This window comes from Tyto alba, unplaced genomic scaffold (assembly GCF_018691265.1).
Source record: "Tyto alba isolate M040663 unplaced genomic scaffold, T.alba_DEE_v4.0 Super-Scaffold_48, whole genome shotgun sequence".
Taxonomy (NCBI): Eukaryota; Metazoa; Chordata; class Aves; order Strigiformes; family Tytonidae; genus Tyto; species Tyto alba.
The window spans coordinates 27,486,204-27,505,855 of NW_024881324.1; the positions used below are offsets into that span (position 1 = coordinate 27,486,204).

Below are 19,652 nucleotides of genomic sequence, written 5' to 3' on the forward strand. Positions count from 1 at the left end.
TTCTGCCCTCTCCTGGCTTATTTTCTCTCACTTCATGCCTTTCCTCTGGCTGTTAAACTTAGGGATTTTCCTTCCAACTTCCATCACTCTTCAGACCTTTGCTTGTGGGCAATGATGACCGTTTTGTTTTTTCCATTAAAGTTACGTCGTAAAGGGGAGAAACTGTGCAGGTTTTGTAGTCTGTCTGAAGAGCAGAATCCGTCCCTCCGCCGCCTCAGACTGACTTCTGACGGCCGGACTCAGGATCGCAGTTCGTTGGATGTCCCAGCAATGCCTGGGATAAGGTGGAGACTAGCTGGGAGGGGAAGGAAACTAGAGGTGGGATGCCAAAAAGGCTGCGGAGCTAAGAGAAAAAAAGGGGTTTGAAACAAAAAAGAGCTGAGATTTTGCTGGAACTTGGGCCTAGGTTGCAACGATTTGATGACTTTTATTCTTCTCTCTAAGCTGCTTGTAGTGCTCTTCCGTGTGGGCCGGTTGGGGTGCCTGGTGCTTGCTCGAGGAAGGCATGCCCATGACATGATAAATGAGATCTGAGGCGTTTTTACAAACGCCTTGTTTCGCTTCGGCCACTGGTCTTGGAGCAGTGCTTCCTTTGCTCAAATCACATGTCGCAGCTCCTTGAGCAGCACTGGGGAGCTAGCTTTGATGGCAGATTCTTCTCTTACGAGTTGTCACCATCAGCTACAGATATTAGCAGACTTTTGACAGAACGTCACTATGAATTTAAGGATTGACTTTTGATGGTGTTAGTCGGTGACAGCTGATGGGTGACTGCCTGTTGCAGGTCTTCAGATTCATGCCACTGCAGAAATGAACGGCAATTTTAAAAACCAGTTGAAGGAACTCAGTAATCAGCTTGTTAATTGAAGCTGATTCTCACATTATGAGAATACAAATTAGAATATGCAACTGTGCCGCATAGCAAACAGTCTGCATTGCTGGGTCCACTGGTGAGACCTGATGGGGTACGGCTGGGTTATTTCTCTGAAGAAGCTTTATAGCCTCCGGTCTCATCTTGATGTTTAATGAGGTGATCTTTGAGCTATTGCTCTAATCTAATTGTGTATCTTAGTGATATACAAATTGTTTTTCTAAAGCTATACTGAGTAAAGGATGTATTTCAAAGTAATTATATTATAAAGACGTATAGCTTTTATTTGTGCATTTGACAGGGGAACAGGATTAATCACTATAGAAAAAACAGCTGGTTGGGTTTTTTGGAAGCAAGATTTAAATGAGTTTTGGTATTTATGCACGTTGTGTCTATATACTATTAGGAGAAGGGTGACTTAAAAAAAATAAAAATCACAGTTCATTTGTGAAAGAAGTGAAATGTGAATGTCTTTGACACACAGCATTCACACTTGTCACAGGAGGAGAGGGGAGCACTGTTGTTTTAGACTGATGTGGCCTTCTGGATGCCCCCAACACCCCCCGTCCCCACCTCCATCCCTTGTTCCTTCTGGGCTCCAGGGCTTGTCACCAGTGATGTTACCAGGACTGAGAATCAAGGGTGTACACATCACCTGAGAATTTAGCTAGATTTTTTGGTAGGTGTGATGACAGGGCCTTTTTTATATATTCCTTTCTCTAGCAATTTTCCTCTCAAATGATTTGTATGAATTTGAGGAGTTTGGCTTTAAAAAATCAAGAACCATTTCAGAAAAAAGGCACTGAGCTACATTGTAGGGGTGTTCATGTATTCCAGCATTATGACCATATGACTGCTGATACCCTTTTCCCCCAATTTGTCTGTACGCTTCCTAGCAATACAAAACAGCGTGGACTTTTTTTGCTAAAGAGGAAACAGTTCTCCCTCTCTGCTCATCACTTGCAGCAGCAAGCAAATGTTCTATTCTTTTAAGAAATCGTAAAAAAGTGCCTGTAACAGTACTAGGGTACTAGGTATTTTTTATAAAATTGACATGACCAAAGAGGAAACAATTATTATTAGCTATTTTAAAGTGTGTACAGTAGCAATATGGGACACCATCTCTATTTGGACTCATAATCCTGTTCTAGCGATCCCATACAACGTACAGTCTGTTTCATTAGTCAGATACTTCTTTTTCAGGTGCATGCTTGTGCACAAAGATCTACCTGGAGTATTATCTGGAGTAGTTAGTTAGCACGCATAAATTTTTATCAAACTTTTACTGTTTTGCAAAGCAAGAAGTGGAACGAACTGCCCCGGGGAAGTGGGATGAGTCTCCCACTGCAAATTACATGATCAGTGTCCGCGAGAGTAGACAGTGGTGTGCGTGTAAAGAAACCCCAGCCCTGCTTGTGGATGCACGTACCTAAAACCAGTCCTGGAACACTGGCATCTTTTGCCCATGCCAAACTGCTGTTTGCATACTCGTGTTGACGTAAGTTCGCTTCATCGTTCACTGAAAGTAGAGCTGAACCAACACAGAACAGAATCAGCAGAGGTAATTCTTTGAAAGCATCTTTGCTGCTGGACAGCTGCAGTTAGTGTGGCAACTCTCTTTTTGATACAGCAGCTTATTTTAATCAAACAAAAGAAAATGTAGTTTATATTTCAGAGGTAAATTGTACTTCCAACGTGGTGTATTTTAACTGATCTAGAAATACTGGCACCCTGATTATTTCATTTTAAATATATGACTTCGATGCCTGGAGGGAATAGTCTCTAAATGAATCTCCTTGGACCTCGCAGTAGCAGTTACACGCCTTGCATGCTTAGCTGTTCACGCTTTTCTCTTTAGTAATAGGTATTTTTTGTTGGCTCAGCTAAAATAGAAAATCTTGAATTGCCTTTTTTTTTCCCCCTCTAATCAAATACTGTTGATGGAGAAATTAAATACTATGTTTGTAAAAAGTAATACCTTTATCAAATGGGCCTCATTCGTCTTTAGATGTCTTCTAGGCAAGCTAGATCCAAAAAAAAAAAAAAAAAAAAGGTTATTGAGGGAGAGAAAAAGTTTACGTATAGAAATAAAATAAGATTTTGAAATATATTACATTTTATAATTCTGCTTTTCTTTTTTCTTTGTGCGTCCTCAGATTGTTTTACAGACTTGTAAAATGCAATTTCAGAAGTTTGATTAAAGATCTGTGCTAGAAAAACTATGCAGATAATATAGGTCAGTGTGCTGGTTCCTAAACGTGCAGCAGTCATTAAAAAGGTGGTCGCTGTCACTCTTACGGATATGTTTTGAAGAGTTTTGACTTGACCGTTGTATTTCACTGTTCAGAGAGATTTGCATTTCGAAATGATCCAGAAATCAAGGGAACTAGCCTAAACTTTCCACGTCAAGGGTCCTCCTGGCTTTTGTGTCTTACGCCCCAGGCTGACCATCGCTTCTTGGCACAGCCGTTGCGCTTGCAGCGAGCAGAAGGGCCCGTTTCAGGCGAGACGCCTTTCCTGGCTTCAGAACTTCTGGCTCTTGGTTGCGCCGTTCCAGAGCCGCGGGTGTGCCAGGGTGGGGTGCTGCCCCCGCGGGCGGGTCCTACAGTGTCACCCAGAGGGGTCCCGCGGCGCTCCTTACCCGAGGGTGCGCCGGGGGGAGCAGCCTGACTCCTGCAAGCTCGGTGGGAGAGGGTTTTCGTTTTGAAGGCTTTTCGTCTGCTCGTGCTGTGGGTACATTTTGAAGGTGTGTGTTTTGGTAGCTGGCTTTTGATTGCTTTGGGGGTTGGCGGTGTGTGGGTCTTTGTGTGCTTTGTATTTTTGGTTTGGTTGTTTTTCTGTTGTTGTTTTTGTGGGTTTTTTAATTTCTCCTTTTATTTTTTTAATTTTTTTTTTAACTCTAGCAGTGTATTAGGTGCAGTTTCCAGACTAACTTTTCTTTCTCCTTCTGTGTGTACCATTGTTTAGTGAAGTCGATAGTGAGCTCCCGTTCCTCCCACTTGCTCAGCTGACTTAAAGCTTGTCCTTTTGTCGTGCAAGAACTTGTGATGAGGTTTCTGTCTGCTGCGTTGATTTACCATTCTCTTGTCTGATTAAGGTCTCTAAAGACTCTCCTCAGAGTAGTTGCAAGTAAGCTTCTGCTTGCAGTTCCCCACAATGTATTTAGTACATTTAAATTAATACAACTAAAATAATTAATACACTTAATAAAATAGCATGATATGTTTAAACAGGTAGAGGTCGAGGTAGAGAGAAACTTAAACTGCTATTGTTTTTCTCTGAGATATATTATCAGAACTGTGTTCACATCCTCCTTTGACTTTCCTTCAAAGTCCAACCTTGTCTTTGGATATTCTGATTGAGTGAATGGAGTGTTTCCTGCTTCTGTTTTTACCGTGTGAGGTGCATGCAATGAGAGAAGTTTGGCTAGGGAGGAAAAAAATTCTTTGCCCCCCAAATTCTCTCACAGCACGACCACACGTGTAAACAACTATGTCGGAGACCAACTATGGCATGTAAATAGCCTGTCTTTCCTGAGGCTGCTGTTTGGATATAGAGGCTGAGGTGTGGTGCAGGAATCTTTGCTTCTGTTACTGAGTTCAGCACACAGGGGGTAGGTGGGGACAAACCCTCTCGATACCCGCAGGATACAAGACATCAGACCTGTCACTGCATACATCTTAGTCCTTATTAATACCAGGATTAGTCCCGTGAAAGTCTGTATCCTTTTTGTAATGGAAACCATGGCATCCATAAATATGTGCATATTTAGTATTTGGATGAAGAGTACTGGTGCTTTCTCTCTGGAGAAACAGGGCTCTCTTTTTGTTGTGTCTTGGGTAGAGCTGTTTTTTGAAACTTGGCTGGGATGTGGAGCCCGGTTACCTAAAGACCATGGGGCTTCATTTGCAGCCAGCGAGCAGAGAAAGCTGAGCTTCTAGTACAGATGTTTCATTTTATTCTTGTTTAATTTCTGTCCTTTATATTCACACATTTATGGGTTTTTCTGAGACTTTACAAATTAAAAGTAGTAAAGTTTGTGTTTCATTAACATGAAAGTACCATATTCCTAGGTGTTGGAATACCTGCTGCTGTACTGTGTGCAAGAAAAACAGCTTTTGAGAGTCTATGGTGTAGTATCTGTCCTTCATTTTGCTTCCTAAATACAAATATATAATCTTACAGAAACCTGAATCTGAACTAGCTGTTGGTAATGTACTTGTATGACCTGGAAGTTAGTAATATCCATTAGCTACAGTATAGCCCACATAAGCTGGTTGAATTTGGATAAGAATACTGCATAATGCTCAAAGTGTCACCCTTGCAGAAAATTAACTATCAAAACATTGGAACAGGTGCTTTATGCCCCTATATTCGTGAGTGCACAGAATTTCTATGAGCAGATACTGCCTGCTGTAAGCCACAAGCAATTTATAGGGACAGATTCATATTGGTACATGACGACATAAGATACACTACTTAGAAAGGTAGGAAGGTGCATTTAACTACCTAGAAGCTTCCCCTCCTCCCCGTTTTCTTTTTTTTTTTCTGAAACATAAATGAATTTCGGAGAGAAGCTAAAAATGACTATTAAATTTATGTACTGCTCAGATACATTATGTCTTAGATCTGTTTATTTTAGTTTAAATTAATGAGGATTAGATGTGTCCATGTCTCAGCTGGAAGGCTTCTTAAGGCAGCAAAATAAAGTGGTAAGAGCAGAGCAGTTCATCTTATGATGGCTGGTGCTACAGTATTGTTAGGGAGCAGTATTTACTACCCACTCTGCTTTCTGAGCGTAGCTTTTAAGACACGCAGGTCTTACTGTGGAGTGGCTTTTAATTAACAGCCCTTTGTTTCATGTGTTTAGGATATTTACTTCATACAAAGTTTCCACCTTATTAAACAGCACACTGCAGTTCAGTGAGATCTAATGCATTAGAAGTCAATATTGCTGATGATTTTTTCCCGAATTGCTCCATTAATTAGCAGAATGACATTTCTGACATCATGGAGTTGTCTCGAATCTCCAGTCTCTCCCCACCCCACCCTGCCCTGCCCCAAAAGGCAGGGATGTCTCATGACTGTGTGCTATCGGCAAGCTAGCTGGTGGGACTCTGCTAGTGGCAAAAGTTTTTTGGGTCACGGCATCAGGTTGTTACTGCTTGGAATGTTTGTTATGCTAAAGCTAAAGGAATCGGGTTGGATCTAAAATGATATCGACACCATGAATATTCCGTTACTTATAAGTGTCTGATTATTGGATGCTTCGAAAAATCAGGGAGTTGAAACTTCAACCTTATTCTGTTACTGAATGGAAAGCATTGCATCGTTGATCGGTGTCTAGATTTTAACAGGAAGGGGTCTTCAGCGTTGGAATCTGCTGTGCGTGACCCTGTCATCACTCTTGGCAAGCGGGTAGGGATTAAGCCAGTGTCAGAACCAGTGACCCCCCCTCCTGTAAAGCAAAAGTACGTTGTCAGAGAATTGAGGTGAGCCCCGTGCTACCGCTTTCTGTGCTGTGCTATACGTACTCTATGGATAGGCAAAAAAATACATGCTCTAGTGCTGTTGTTTTGTCAAAACACTAAGTAACATGAAGAAGCAATTATTTTCCTATCTTATACTCCCAAGGAATCAAAGCACTCCTTGTGAGGAAGGCAGAACAAGGGGCAGTGGATACGTGTCAGTGTGGATCAGAAATTTAGATACATTTGCTGTATCTAAAAAACATAAAATAAGAAATGTTGCAGAACGTTATTTTCCCCACACACATTACAAAATGAAACTTTAAAGTAGAAGAGGAGATGAATGAACAGTAGTTTTTGAATCCTGCTGGGTGATAAAAGAAATCAATGTTCCTAAATGGTGTAACTGATGATAAGTTTATGAAGTAATTAGAGGAGCAGCTGATAGCATACTTTTGAGGAGTCAAATACTACACAGACAGAAAGCAATGTTGTTTTGTTCTAAACATCAAGAATTGTCTACTTTTTATCTGCGGTTTGCTCTTCTGCTTGAGTAAATGTCTTTGAATTCTCCAGGTGCTTTTCCCACATGAGTGAAAGAAGAGTAGCCAGTTAAAAGAAGTGACTGCTGTGGAGGACAGCATGACCACCATGAAAAGAAGCTGCCTCCTTGCACTGCTGTTGGCAGGACTTGGGGGATTGGGAATACTGGAGCCAACAACAGAAGATACCCACTGCCACAGAGCTGAGCACCCAGTTATTGCATACAAAGGTAAGGCGTAAGCGCAAAAAAACTTTTCCAGAAGTAGGCTAAGGATTGTTTAGTCTCTTAATGGGAACCTCTGTTTTTAATGTTTAATGGTATGAGATAAAAAAAAAAAAAAAAATAGTGTGTTCTGTGCTGTTATATAGTAACCTGGACTGTATTCCATACAAGTTAACTATGACTAGGCTTGCAAAGTTTGTTCACAATTTGGTGCTGAATGTGTCATTTAAAGGCAGGTGACTCATTTTCCTCTGTGATTAAAACCAGCCTGTACTGTTGAAGGGGTTGTTCCTTTCCAGGTGCAGGTGTACTCTTAATTTTATGACTTTTCTCTTGGCCCAGTCCTCCAGCCCATCTAGGTCCCTCTGAATGGCAGCCCTGCCCTCCAGCTTATCAACTGTTTTTCTGAATTTGGTGTTACCTGCAAACTTTACAGACTGCGCTCTGTTGCCTCCCCTTGGGCACTGATTAAAGTGTTAAACAGGGCAGGTCCCGGGATCAGCCCCTGTGATACTCCTCTTGTTACTGGCCTCATGGTGGAGTCAGGTCCATTAAACATTTACTCTGTGTCCTTGATCATCCAACTGGCTTTTTATCCATCTGGTTGCCCACCTGAAGAGACAGATCGTAGCATCCTAACTTGCAGTGAGCCACTGTTGAAAACCTTGAGATAAATGACATTCCCTGCTCTCCCCTCATCATTAAAACTAGTCATTTTCTGACAGAAGGCAATTGGGTTGGTCAGGAATGACTTACCCTCGGCAAATCCATGCTGACTGTTCTCAATCACCTTCTTCTCCGAATGTCCAGAAAAGTACATTCCAAGAGGAGTAACTCCATAACTTTCCCCGGAACTTAAGTGAGAGTGACTGGCCTGTAGTTCCCACACTTGTTTTCCTGCAGTTCCCGAGGACCTTCCTCCAACTTTGCGACCTCTCCGAGGTGAATAGTGGCCAGCTATCTCGGTGTCCATGGATGCAGCTTGTCTGATCCCACGGATTTATACAGGTCGCAAGTCATCCCCGACTCCGGGCACATCTACTGCTGGTAGTTCTTGAACCCCTTTGCTGAACACCGGATGCCTTTGAGACCTTGTTGGTGAAGACTGGAACAAAGGGGGAGGTATTGAGTCCCTCAGCATCATCTGTATCTGCTGGCACTAGATCACCTGCCCAAGTCAGCGACTGTATTTTCTCTGTTCAACCTTTCATTACTATTATAGCGGTAGGAGATGCTCTTGTTGCCCTTGGCAATCCATACAAGCCTTAACTCGCGCTGGGCTTGGTTGAACCTGACACCATCCTCACATGCCCATGCGGTGTTTCGAAACCCCTCCTTTGTCACTTTGTTCCTGCTTACACATCATACGTAGAGCCTTTTTGCATTGGAGCTTCACCAAGCCAGTCTCTTCTTACTTTTGGCTGTTGTCCTGAGTATTGGGATGCACTGCCGAGGAACAGCTGGAACAAAACAAAGAACATTTTGAGGGTGGTGTCTGTAAAAACCCGAGGCATTTAATAACTTATCTGATTTTTAAATTTGTTTGAACTGAGACTTTTCCATTAGTGTCGCAATTTAGAACAAGTTCCACATAGTTTGTAGCTACGAGGATGTAGGGATTAAAAAGTATTATATTACATATTGCATTCCTCCTGTTTTTCTAAGAAAGCACATGGGTAATTTTTTTGCTCCAATGAATTAGGATTTATTGAATTTTAATTGAAAAAGGATTTGTTTCCATTCATTTCATAAAGTTAGAGAAAATAATGTTGTGTTTTCTACATAAAGTAGTTTTGTTCTGCCACTTTAATGGTTGAATAAGAGTAATTGTACCAGCTGTCCCTTTCTGCGATACGTTGGGGAATGAACAAAAGTGGTTACATTCTGTATCTGGGAACAGCAAGCCATTAGCCTGTTGTGAAGGAGGGAGCTTTATCTCTCATTTATTGATGGACCAAATAGCATGATTTATTCGGCTGAAATATCTGTTTTTCTTAGCTTTCATATTGTGTGTATAATTTAGTTTAAAAAAAAATGTTATTTTTTATCACAAGACGCATACACAATATTGTAAATTAAATTAGCACAGTTAAAATTCTGGCACTTAATTGCTTAATTTCACAAACTAAGAGATCACTGCGTGTACTTTTTTTTTTTTTTGGTATATGCAACTATAAAAACAAATAACCGAGACTCATGACCAGAGCCATGTGCTAAAAGTTGATCAAAAATGTGTTGGTTTATGAGTCTGATTCAGCCAGCATTTAGAAGAGTACCTGGAGTTTAGCCTGATCCTGCCTTTTAGGTGCTTATTGTTCTCTGTCATATTTAATTTCTAGTGGTGTCTTTCCACTTCTAAGTTACTATGCTAAGGCTTTTTTGGGACAGATACCTCCTCTGTCATCTTGTTTCAGTTGCATCTTTTTATGTAGGTAGAGATGCTGTCACAGCTGGAGTTTACCGAACAAAACCGATCCTTTTTGCTGTAAATATATGTGGGAAATACAATTATACAGAAACATTTATTGTCAGATTGTTAATATGACATTTAGTAATATTTTCAATGCCAGTCTCCCTCTTGATCTTTGTGGTAAAAATATCATTAATCAGTACATATCCATGACATACCTTAGCTTTTATGAATTGACATATCTTGAAAAAGTTTTCCTTCACTTAAAAATATTCTGACAAGCTGTCGTTCATAGTCGTCACAATAATCTGTCGGGAATTGTCAGTAAATCTTAGAAAGTACATGTAGAAGCAGATTGGCAATGCAGTATACAGTACGTGATAGCTAAGTAAAATAATTGGTGCGGGCACACAGTGGTTGACTTGTAGTTGCAGGACTGCTAGATAAGGGAAAAGTGAAGGTAGGAAACTGAAGGAAAAGATGACTGAGAGGTTTGTCTTTAAACCGGTATGTTAGGAATGGACTGCTTGGGTTAGCAAAGTATAAAAAAAAAAAAAAAAAAAAAAAAGAGGTGTGTGTGAGAAGAGCTACTCTGTGAATGAATCCTGCAGTACGAGTTGGCAGGATTCAGCCAGCCGTCTTCCCGATTCCCGTATTCTTCCTACGGTGTTCACTGACTTCATGAATGCCTATAAGAAAGTGCCCTCCATGCCTGTTGACATCATTAGTGCTGCTAAACCAACACAGGGTCCTGAAATCAATTCTTAACGCCTACAAACCCTTTCGTTTGAATGCTGCATTAATACCCAATTCTGTAAAGTCATCTTATAATAATACTAGAACCACCAGAGCGAAATGCTGTGGGGGATACTGGAAATCAACGTGAGTGGTAGGTACTTTAAAACCTGTGAACTCAGTACTAACTTCACAGAGATATCAACTCTTTTGTTGAATTTATAACTGACTGAAGCCTTTTTTTTTTTTTTTTTGTGGTTTCTGGTATGCCAAAATAGCGATGTGCTTATTTGATTTGTCTTCCTTTGAGAGGCATGGTAGATGGAGTATAAACTATGAAATAAAACTAATGGAGTGAGAGTCTGGTGAAGCGTATGGATGAACAGCTGCAAAAAACTAATAGAAAGAAAAAGTAGTCCCCAGGAGTTGTCACGGTGAAATATGGAAAGGGAGTATATCCCCTGAAAGAGCTTGCTTGCTTTCTCTACCACTGCCCATCGAAAAATGCTCACTTAGGTGATGATCCTGTCAAGCTGCCTGTTGCAGAGAGGCATATACTATTTCTATCATTGATTTTCTCAACTAAATAGTTTTAACTGAAAGTCCATGATATATCTGAGTGGAGATCAGTGACGAGTGGCATTCCTAATGGGTCAGCACTGGGACAAGCCCTGTTTAACGTCTTTGGTGACATGGAGAGTTGGATTCAGTGCATCCTCAGCAACTCTACCAGTGACCCCGAGCTGTGTGGTGGGGGACACGCTGAGGGCAGGGGTGGCATCCAGAGGGACCTGGGGATGGGGGTCCGGGCAAGCCTCGTGGGGTTCAACAAGGCCAAGGGCAAGGTCCTGCCCGTGGGTCGGGGCAATCCCCAGCACAGATACAGGCTGGGCGAGGAGTGGATGGAGAGCATCCCCAAGGAGAGGGACTGGGGGGTATTAGTGGATGGAAAACTGACTGTGAGCCAGAAATACGTGCTTGAAACCCAGAAATCCACCCGTGCCCTGGGCTGCATCAAGAGAAGAGTGGCCAGCAGGGCGAGGGAGGGGATTCTCCCCCTCTGCTCCGCTCTCATGAGATCCCACCTGGAGTCCTCTGTCCAGCTCGGGGGCCCCCAACAGCAGCAGGACCCGGAGCTGCTCGAGCGGGGCCAGAGGAGGCCACGGAGATGCTGGGGGGGCTGGAGCAGCTCCCCTGGGGGGCCGGGCTGAGAGAGTTGGGGGGGTTCAGCCTGGAGAAGAGAAGGGGCCGGGGGGACCTTCGAGCGGCCTCCCAGGGCTTAAAGGGGGGGCAGGGAAGGGGGGGAGGGACTCTTGATTGGGGATGTGGGGATAGGATGAGGGGTCACAGTTTTAAACTGAAAGAGGGCAGATTTAGATGAGATGTAAGGGATAAATTCTGTACTGTGAGGCCGGTGAGGCACTGGAGCCCCTTGCCCAGAGCAGCTGTGGGTGCCCCCTCCCTGGAAGGGGTCAAGGCCAGGTTGGACGGGGCTGGGAGCCCCCTGGGCTGGGGGAAGGGGGCCCTGCCCGGGGCAGGGGGGGGCACTGGGGGGGCTCTGAGGACACTTCTAACCCAAACCAGTCTGTGATAACTCCTGACATCAAACAGCAAGAATTTCATCCATCACTTGAGAACTGTTACTCGAGTACTTTATTTGCCAGTGGGAGAAAGAGAAGGTGCAGAAGCAGGGGAAGTGCATGCACTTTTAAAGGATTTTTGACATGATCTAAAATACTCTTTCATTTTATGTCTCTCATACACAGTATTAATAATTACACTGTAATTTGTTTATCTGCATAATTAATGTTAGGAACACATGATGCACATTTTCTCTCTCCCAGAAACTATAATAAATAAGAAAGTCTACTTTTAAGTTCCTTTCTCTCCAAGGACGAGTCCGCCTCTGTTATGTGCAAGGTTGTGTTAGTCTGTTGAAATTCAGGCTGTAAAGAAATAAATCTGTCTGAACATGCTAATCATGCATGTACTGAGGATTCATCAGCTCTGCTAGCATAAGTCCAACAAAGGCGTTAGAGTCAAGAGGGTATAAATTGTGTGCAACTTAGAGAATTGGGTGCAGGGAAACAAGGTGCAGGTGACAGACTGAACACCCAGAAAACCAGAGTGTGAGATTATTGATCTTTGCATATGTTTCCATATGTTTACAATATGTAAATAATTATATTTATGCTTGAAGTAAGAGTTGAGAAAGAAAAAGGGCTGAAATAAGCTCTTCATTAAAGATAGAGTCTTACAATTTTTCTTTTTTATTAAATTTTATCTGGATGTGCTTTCATGTACATGTAAATATTAAATTTAGCTCTGTAAAGTGTATTAGGATTTAGTGATGGTCAACAACTTATTGGAAAACACACACTGCACTCTGTTAATATAGGAAAGGGATATGTTTTACCTAAATGAGTAGAAAAGGCTGTGGAAACCAAATCTCCTCTGGGTGAGGGGTAAATCATAGGCAAACGGTGTTTAGAAAAATATGATGCCTATGAGAAACGCTGACTATTTATAAAAGTTGAACTATTCTTATTCAAAAAAACAAAGCAAACCAGCTTAGTGTAATGCTTGTCTAAATATTTCCGTAGGTTTCAAAGCACTTAGCCACCCACCCTACAGAACCTCTGTGGTAGCTGTCTGTGGAGCTGATATTTTATTAGATTAAAAAAAAAAATATGTAAAAGTAGTTACAGTGGCACTTTGTTTTCCCCCATGTTTGATGAACTTTGAAACTGTCAGACCTGTCAAAATTCGCACGCTCAGTTGAAGACTTGTGCTGTAGGCAGACCCCATCCATGAGGTAGAAGTGAAGGGGCCATCCCAGCTGCTTAGTGGTGCGTGAGAGTAAGCTGGAAAAAAATCGACCCAACTCCAGTTTCAGGTGTGGAATTGTAAGGATTGACTCTCCTGCAGTTTACTTGCATGATGTCAAATTTCTCAGGGTTTTCTATTAGAAATGAAGTGCAGTTGTGAACCTGACTTAATTGATGTTGAGGGTACAGCTGAGATCGTCTTCTCTGGGGCAGACCTCATTCTCTGAGGCTCACATAAAGTCATCAGAATTTAAGGTTATGCTGTCTCAACAAAAAAGCATCAGTTGACATAATTTTAGAAGCTGTATTTAGTGATATTTTAAATTCATGCTGTGCTGTAAAGGAGTTATCTGTTGAATAAACATGCTCAAAAATAACATGTCTCAATCCATAGAAGAAATCAACATAAACCCTTCATTTCTACTTGAGGTTAGCCAGAAAAGAAAAACAGCATAGTTATTTTTTGATTCCTTGGTTCGGGATTCCTAAGAAACGTATTTTCTTAACCTTATTGTCTAAGCACCACAGAATTCCCTCACCTGATTTTTGTCTAAGTAATGCAGATTCAGTACATGTCTCTGCTCATCTCATCGCGTGGTTTGTCTGTGGAGTGCAAGCGCTTCATGGGTGCCAAGAGGAAATAACATGTGGGCTGAATGAAGGCGGCTGCATGGTGTATGAGCTTGGTTTTGTTTGTACTCTTCTCTTTCCCCTAATCTTGTTGTACGCTTCTGTTTCAACTAATAGTAGTCTACTAGCTGCTCGGTTTCTATTGCTTTTTCCTTCTCTTTCTACTGGTTTTCAAAAATACACTTGACAGACCTCCTGCCAGCTTCAGCAGTGGGATTGAGGTGTACTGCTTTCTATCCTCTATCCTCTTCTAAGTTTTTCTTTAAATAAAATGATTCATCAGTGAAGCTGATTGCTAAATATTGCAACTTTGGTTTGTCTAGGCAATAGGACAATGAGATTGCTTGCGCTACCCTGCCAAGAATCAGCCCCTCTCAAGGAGAAAAATAATTCTTCCACCAGTTGTGTATTTTTCTGTATCAAATCAGGTTTGCCTTTTCTTTTGTACAGGAGACTAAGTGCCAGCCGGGGAATGGCAACTTTCAACTGCTTACTGTTAATTTTAATTTTTAAAATTATAGCTTTGAAGACTGAAGGATACTCTTATTTCCCTGAATCACTCAGTATCTTTGTGCATTGCCATAAAAAACAGGGTATGGCAGGGACTGAAGTCTTTAAGCAAAGGACTTGCATACCGGCACTTTTTTTTTTTTTTTTTTTTTTTTTTATTTCTTCTTCAGAAGTAATCTTGTTTTAAAGCAAGCATCAATTTACAGTTCTTTTTGCATCCCAGCTAAGTGCTGGGCCACCGTAGAATGTTAATAATTTTAGTAAGTTTCTGATAATTGGAAATCAGCAGTGGCTGCAATGGTAAGTGAGCTGCACAGGCATGTTCTAGGAGCCTTTCTGTAGCCTTTCCATGGCCGATTGCTTCCCTGTTGCCCTGATGTGGAAGTTTGGAGCATGTGAAATTTCATAGCTATTAACAAAGGAGCAGAATGAGTGAGAGGCTGCTGCCACGTTCCACTAGCTGCACAAAGTAAGCAGATGGAATTAAAATCTGACTTTTTGGGTTCTTTTTTTCTTTTTTTTTTTTTTCCCATTTTTTTTTCAACAGAGATGTGTTTTTAATGAGATGGACATTTTTACTGAAAAGTTCTAAACCACCCAAACAGGAATACGTTAAAGAAAAAGATCAGCAAACAAGAAATTGAGCTCCTAAGCAGCTGAAATTCTGTCTTCTTCTAGAAGTTTTGGTGTGTTTAAAGACAAGAGGAAACAAAATACAGCTTTGATTTTTCTTTATTTTATTTTTTTCCACCAGACAGTAGTTTAATTTTTTTTTCATAAGATGTTTAAGGTATACTCTGTCCCTTCTATTGACAGCCATCAGTGTGAGTCTTCTACTGACCTACCTCTTGGAAAAGGCATTAATAAAGCATATCCGTTGTTTCTACATCATCTGGCACGGTGTAAATTGTGTTTTGCTGAAGTTTTAAGTTCTCTGTGCGTAGGCTCTACGCTGGCTCAGGTGAATTTGTTTATTTCTCCCTCTTTGGGGACTGCATCGCAGGGTGTCTGAGGCTAGCGAGTGCTGACTGAAGAGGAAGGGCGTGCGTACGGCTGGTGACCCTTGCGTTGCCTGGCTGAGGAGCTGAGAGTCGGCCCCGGTGACTTGCCTGGGTGTAACCCCCTCGTGCCCAGCCCTGTTTTCATAGCCGGTAGCGAGGAAGTTTCTAGAAAGACTCGTTCTGGTGGTCTTCCCTTAGAGGTTCTGCGCAGCGTTTACGGGGCCTGTCTTGCAGCCGCTCGGCGGCACCCGCTGCCCTTACTGCCTGTCACCGAGTGTCGCCTTCGGTTGGCCATTGAGTGGGCTCAGAGATCTGGGGAGACCCTGGCCCACCCCTGGGCCTCGCCTGAAGCTCGACAATTTCCAGGAATCTTAGTGGTGTGGAGGAAAAACATTTGTTAATTTTCCCTTTTTGCCCTTAATTTCTTAAATAAACTTCCAGAGAGACTTCGTGTTTATTTGACAGAATGGGTGGAAGTAGAGAAGTGCTGTCAGTGCCTCTTTAAAGTGATTTTTTTTTTTTTTTTACATGCTTTCTTTCCTGCCTCTCTCTTGTGGTCCTCCTCGTTTGTTATTGACAAGACTGTGGGGCGCTGAACAGCAGCTGATTTTTGTTTGCGTGGTTGAACACGGTAGGGCAGCTACTTGTTACGTTGGCAATTTGTCACATGCAGGTGAGACTGCACTTCAACTTGTCATAAGGTTGTCTTTCTGCTTGCAGTGCTCACTTGGGGTCTTGTTCCGATGGCTTTATGGGCAGAGAAAGGCGGTCCTTCGCTACCACTTCTGAGAATTAGGAGCTCCCCGTTTTACAACTAGCCTTACAGTCATTTGACTAAAGGGGTTGTTAATGACAAATACCGGGAGTTTGATAGTGCCCTTTAGAACAAAAATAATTTCTGCAAAGAGAAGTGGTACTCTGTTTGTGGGGTTGTGGGTTTTCCCTTTATTTTTCTTGCTCGTCGCTTTCTTTTTTTGGCTTAGGGTCATCTTTTTGTTTTTGTGGTGGACGAGTGGAAGGGCTGGGGAGTATGTTCCACTTTGAAGTCCTGGCTCCAAGCTCTTACTGAGATTAGCGTCAGACTTCACCTTGTATGCCCTTTCTGTTACAAGATGATTTGTTTTGTTGGTCTTTATATTTTTTGCATGAAGTATCTTCAGACCTGAAAATATTTTACGAGCTATAGCCTTGCGCAGAATTGATAGAATCAAAAAATTGTATTATGGTAAAACAATGCAAATAAAGAAATTTAGTACACTCATAGGCCAGAATAAACAAGAACGCATCATTGCAAAATGGTCAGTTCTAGAAACAAGGTCTTGTTAATTGAAACACAGCTATTTCCCACAAAAATAACACGGCATTATTAGAACCGTCTATGGGCGGTTGGCTTTATGATTCTGCTCCCGACGATACGCATATAAAAACTGAGCAGGTTTCTCTACAAAACACCACGTCGAGACCCAGTACTGGTTTCCCATAACCGGGCAACCTAATTTCCTTCAAAATGATTTCTGTGGCCGGTTGCAGAAGTCAGCCTGTAAGTGTTAAAGTGTGAAAGGTTAAGCATCTCTGAAGAGAGGGCGCGGCTGAGGATGTCAAGTGAGTTACGCGGTCGGTCCGTCCCTCCGCTTCACGTTTGGGAGGGGGAGCCGTGCTCACTGGGAAGAGCGTGTGGGCTCTGTGCTGGTCGAGGTGTGAAGTTACTGGGGTTTGGCTGGCAGAGCCTCCTCAGGGCAAAATGAGTTTTTTACCGGTTACGGGGAAGAGGTCATGCAGCAAGTAGTGCTCCCCCGTGTCAAAACACAGGTGGGCTTCATGGCATAGTTTTCACCGCTCAGAAAAAGTCATTATACAGCATGCTCATCTCTGCCTATCCCGCCGAATGGGTCCCTACCCTGAAGTGTGGATCAGCTCACCTGCAAGGTGATTTACAGTGTAAACTGAGGGAAAGTCTCTCTCGGCTCATCTTCCTTTGTTCACTGATGTTTTTTTGGTTCTCCTCAGAATTCTCACGCCTTTCTTAAAATTGTCTTATTTTACATCTCTTGAGTTGATTAGCTTTCTTTACTTTCTCGTCCCCGCTTTCTGCTCTTAAATTGTATGTTTCAGGTTTAGACCTGGAAATTGCTCATTTTTAGAGATTGGATTGAGACATCATATTAAGACTTGATTGATAATACCACTGCTGTCTACAGCAGACTCCTTGTACCTTTATTTTCTGGGCCATCTTGAACTAGCAGCTGATGCAAACAGGATATTAAAACAGGAGTGTAAGTCTGGTGCAGGGTAATAATTCTTGTGTTTCCCTGAGGTTTTCTCTCCCGCTTTGTCTTCTCCCTGGTGTGTTCCCATCATTCTTCTGGTCTTTCCCTCCCTGTCCTCTATCTAAATCTTACCTAACATAGTCTTTCCATACATATGCTGTCCTCCAGGCTTCCCTGTCTCTTAAAGCATATGAATTTGGCCTTACTGTTTTCTCACTATGGTGGTGTTAGTCCAGAACATAGCCCTGAAATTATTATTTTTTAAACTCGCTGGGTCTTTGCTTCAGCACCCTTCATGAGCACTGCAGCATCTGTGTTTTTTATGTTGTGTAAATTCTTGTGCCTTCTTACCCGAACATCATCCCATCTCTGCTTTAATCTGCTTCTAATCTGATGACAGGCTTCTGGTCACCCTTTTTTTTTTTTTTTTTACTGTGCAGTTTGTATGTTTTTTATGTTTCTGGCCTGGATGCCTCCTCCTTTGCCTGAATATGTGTGTGTTTACACCGAAGAATCTTGAGTTGAAGTGATACAACCTGTAAGCCATTCCATCACATGTAGCCTGCTAGAGTAAACTGGTTTTAGGAGTTAACAGTGATCCCTCAGATCTCTTTGCTTCTTGTCTAAGCTCCTTCTAATGCACGTTAAGCTACTTACTGGTACTCAGAAGACCCATCCTAGTTGTGAAATGCAGTGGAGGTGACTCCTTGGTTGCCCTTACAAGCACGACACCTGAAATCTGTCTTGTCGTTCTCCAGATGCCCCTCCTGCCCCAGAAATTCTTTATATTTGTTTTCTCCTCTAAGCATCCACTGCCCCTGAGCTCCTATCTGTTGTAGAGCCAGGTGTATACACTATTCACGAAGAGCAGGGTTGCTAAATCTCCTTCTGACAGCTTCAAGAAAAAAAAAGCTTAATTATTACTAGGAGGACAGAGGTTTCCCACAGCTGAGATAGTGGAGAATCTAAACAGCTAGAGGACAGACTGCAGTCCCTACTGTGTTTCTTCAGCAGTGGGTTTGAGTTTACATCAAGGGGATGTCATTCAGGCTGATACTTATGACTATTCCATTAGAAAATAATGAGAACACACATATGTGATGACAAAACAGATTAAGAAAGACAGTTGAATGCAATCTGCAAGTAGGCAAACATGAGTCCGTATTGCATTTAAATGCATCATGGGGGGAAACCCCCGAACTGAGCCTCCCAAACTCAGATGCTTCAGTTCTGGCTCTTCCCTTCTCCTTTTTCCTTAATTTTAATTTGTTTCTTTATGGCAGTCTGTTGGCATGATATTTTAATGGTTCCTAATGGGAACAATTAGTAAAGATTGGTAGGCCTTTAAAGCAGACCAGAATTTGGAAATTTTGTTTCAGCTTCTGGCTTACTTGACAGTCATTTTACGTTAATTGTTCAAAATATTGTGCAGAAGATCAGGCAACTGAAAATTTTTAAGCACAGTTCTTGGCAACTTAAACTGCTGTTAAGCATATATAGTTACTACTTTTAAATACAATGCTATCCTCAAATGACTGATACTGTATAATTTAAAAATATTATGACAATAGGCATGCCATGTTTGGGTCAAGGGTTTGTTTCCTTGCAAGTGGGAAGGGTGTGGTTAATGAGATCTCTTTCAGTTGTCTAGCATAACTTTGCAAAGTAGGTTTTATTGTTTGTGGTTTTTTGTTTGTTTGTTTGTTTGTCTTTTTTTCTTTGTTTTGTTTTTGCTTTTTTCTAGAATGGTCTGGGCTTTAGCTTCATGCTGTTTCTGTGTATGAGGGAGAAAACTCAAATGGGCTAACTGTATATCACGGCTGATACCTTGTCACTGCATAATTTCTGTAGACCTCTCAAGTGATTCCGAGTACATAAAAACTGTGCTTGTAGCGTTGAAACCGCTTTCATCTAGGTGGGGGTTCAATCTTTTTTCCCTTACACCTTCTTGTATTTGTATGCAATGTGTGTGTTTGAACAGCGAAGCATAAACAATTCAAACCCCTTGTTCAGAAAAATAAGAAATAAGTAGTCATTGCAGCAGATGTTCCCGTCTCTTCCCTCAGGGCACAGACAGTCAGAACCCAAATTCCCTTTAATTATCCCCGTAATAGACATATGCACACGCATAGGAATGCAGAAATACGTACTTCTAGCTAAGGAGGC

General features: G+C 41.9%; 1 protein-coding gene across 7 annotated transcripts in view; it reads left to right on the plus strand.

Moving 5' to 3' along the window:
* The window catches only part of SEMA5A (semaphorin 5A), a 498,071-nt gene that overhangs the window by 259,193 nt on the left and 219,226 nt on the right, over positions 1 to 19,652 (plus strand). For all 7 annotated transcript variants that reach the window (XM_042806859.1, XM_042806857.1, XM_042806861.1 and 4 more), the window contains one exon: positions 6,916 to 7,111. In XM_042806859.1, coding sequence (XP_042662793.1) covers positions 6,982 to 7,111 — 130 coding nt within the window. In that variant the 5' untranslated portion in view covers positions 6,916 to 6,981. The remainder of the gene's footprint in view (positions 1 to 6,915; positions 7,112 to 19,652) is intronic.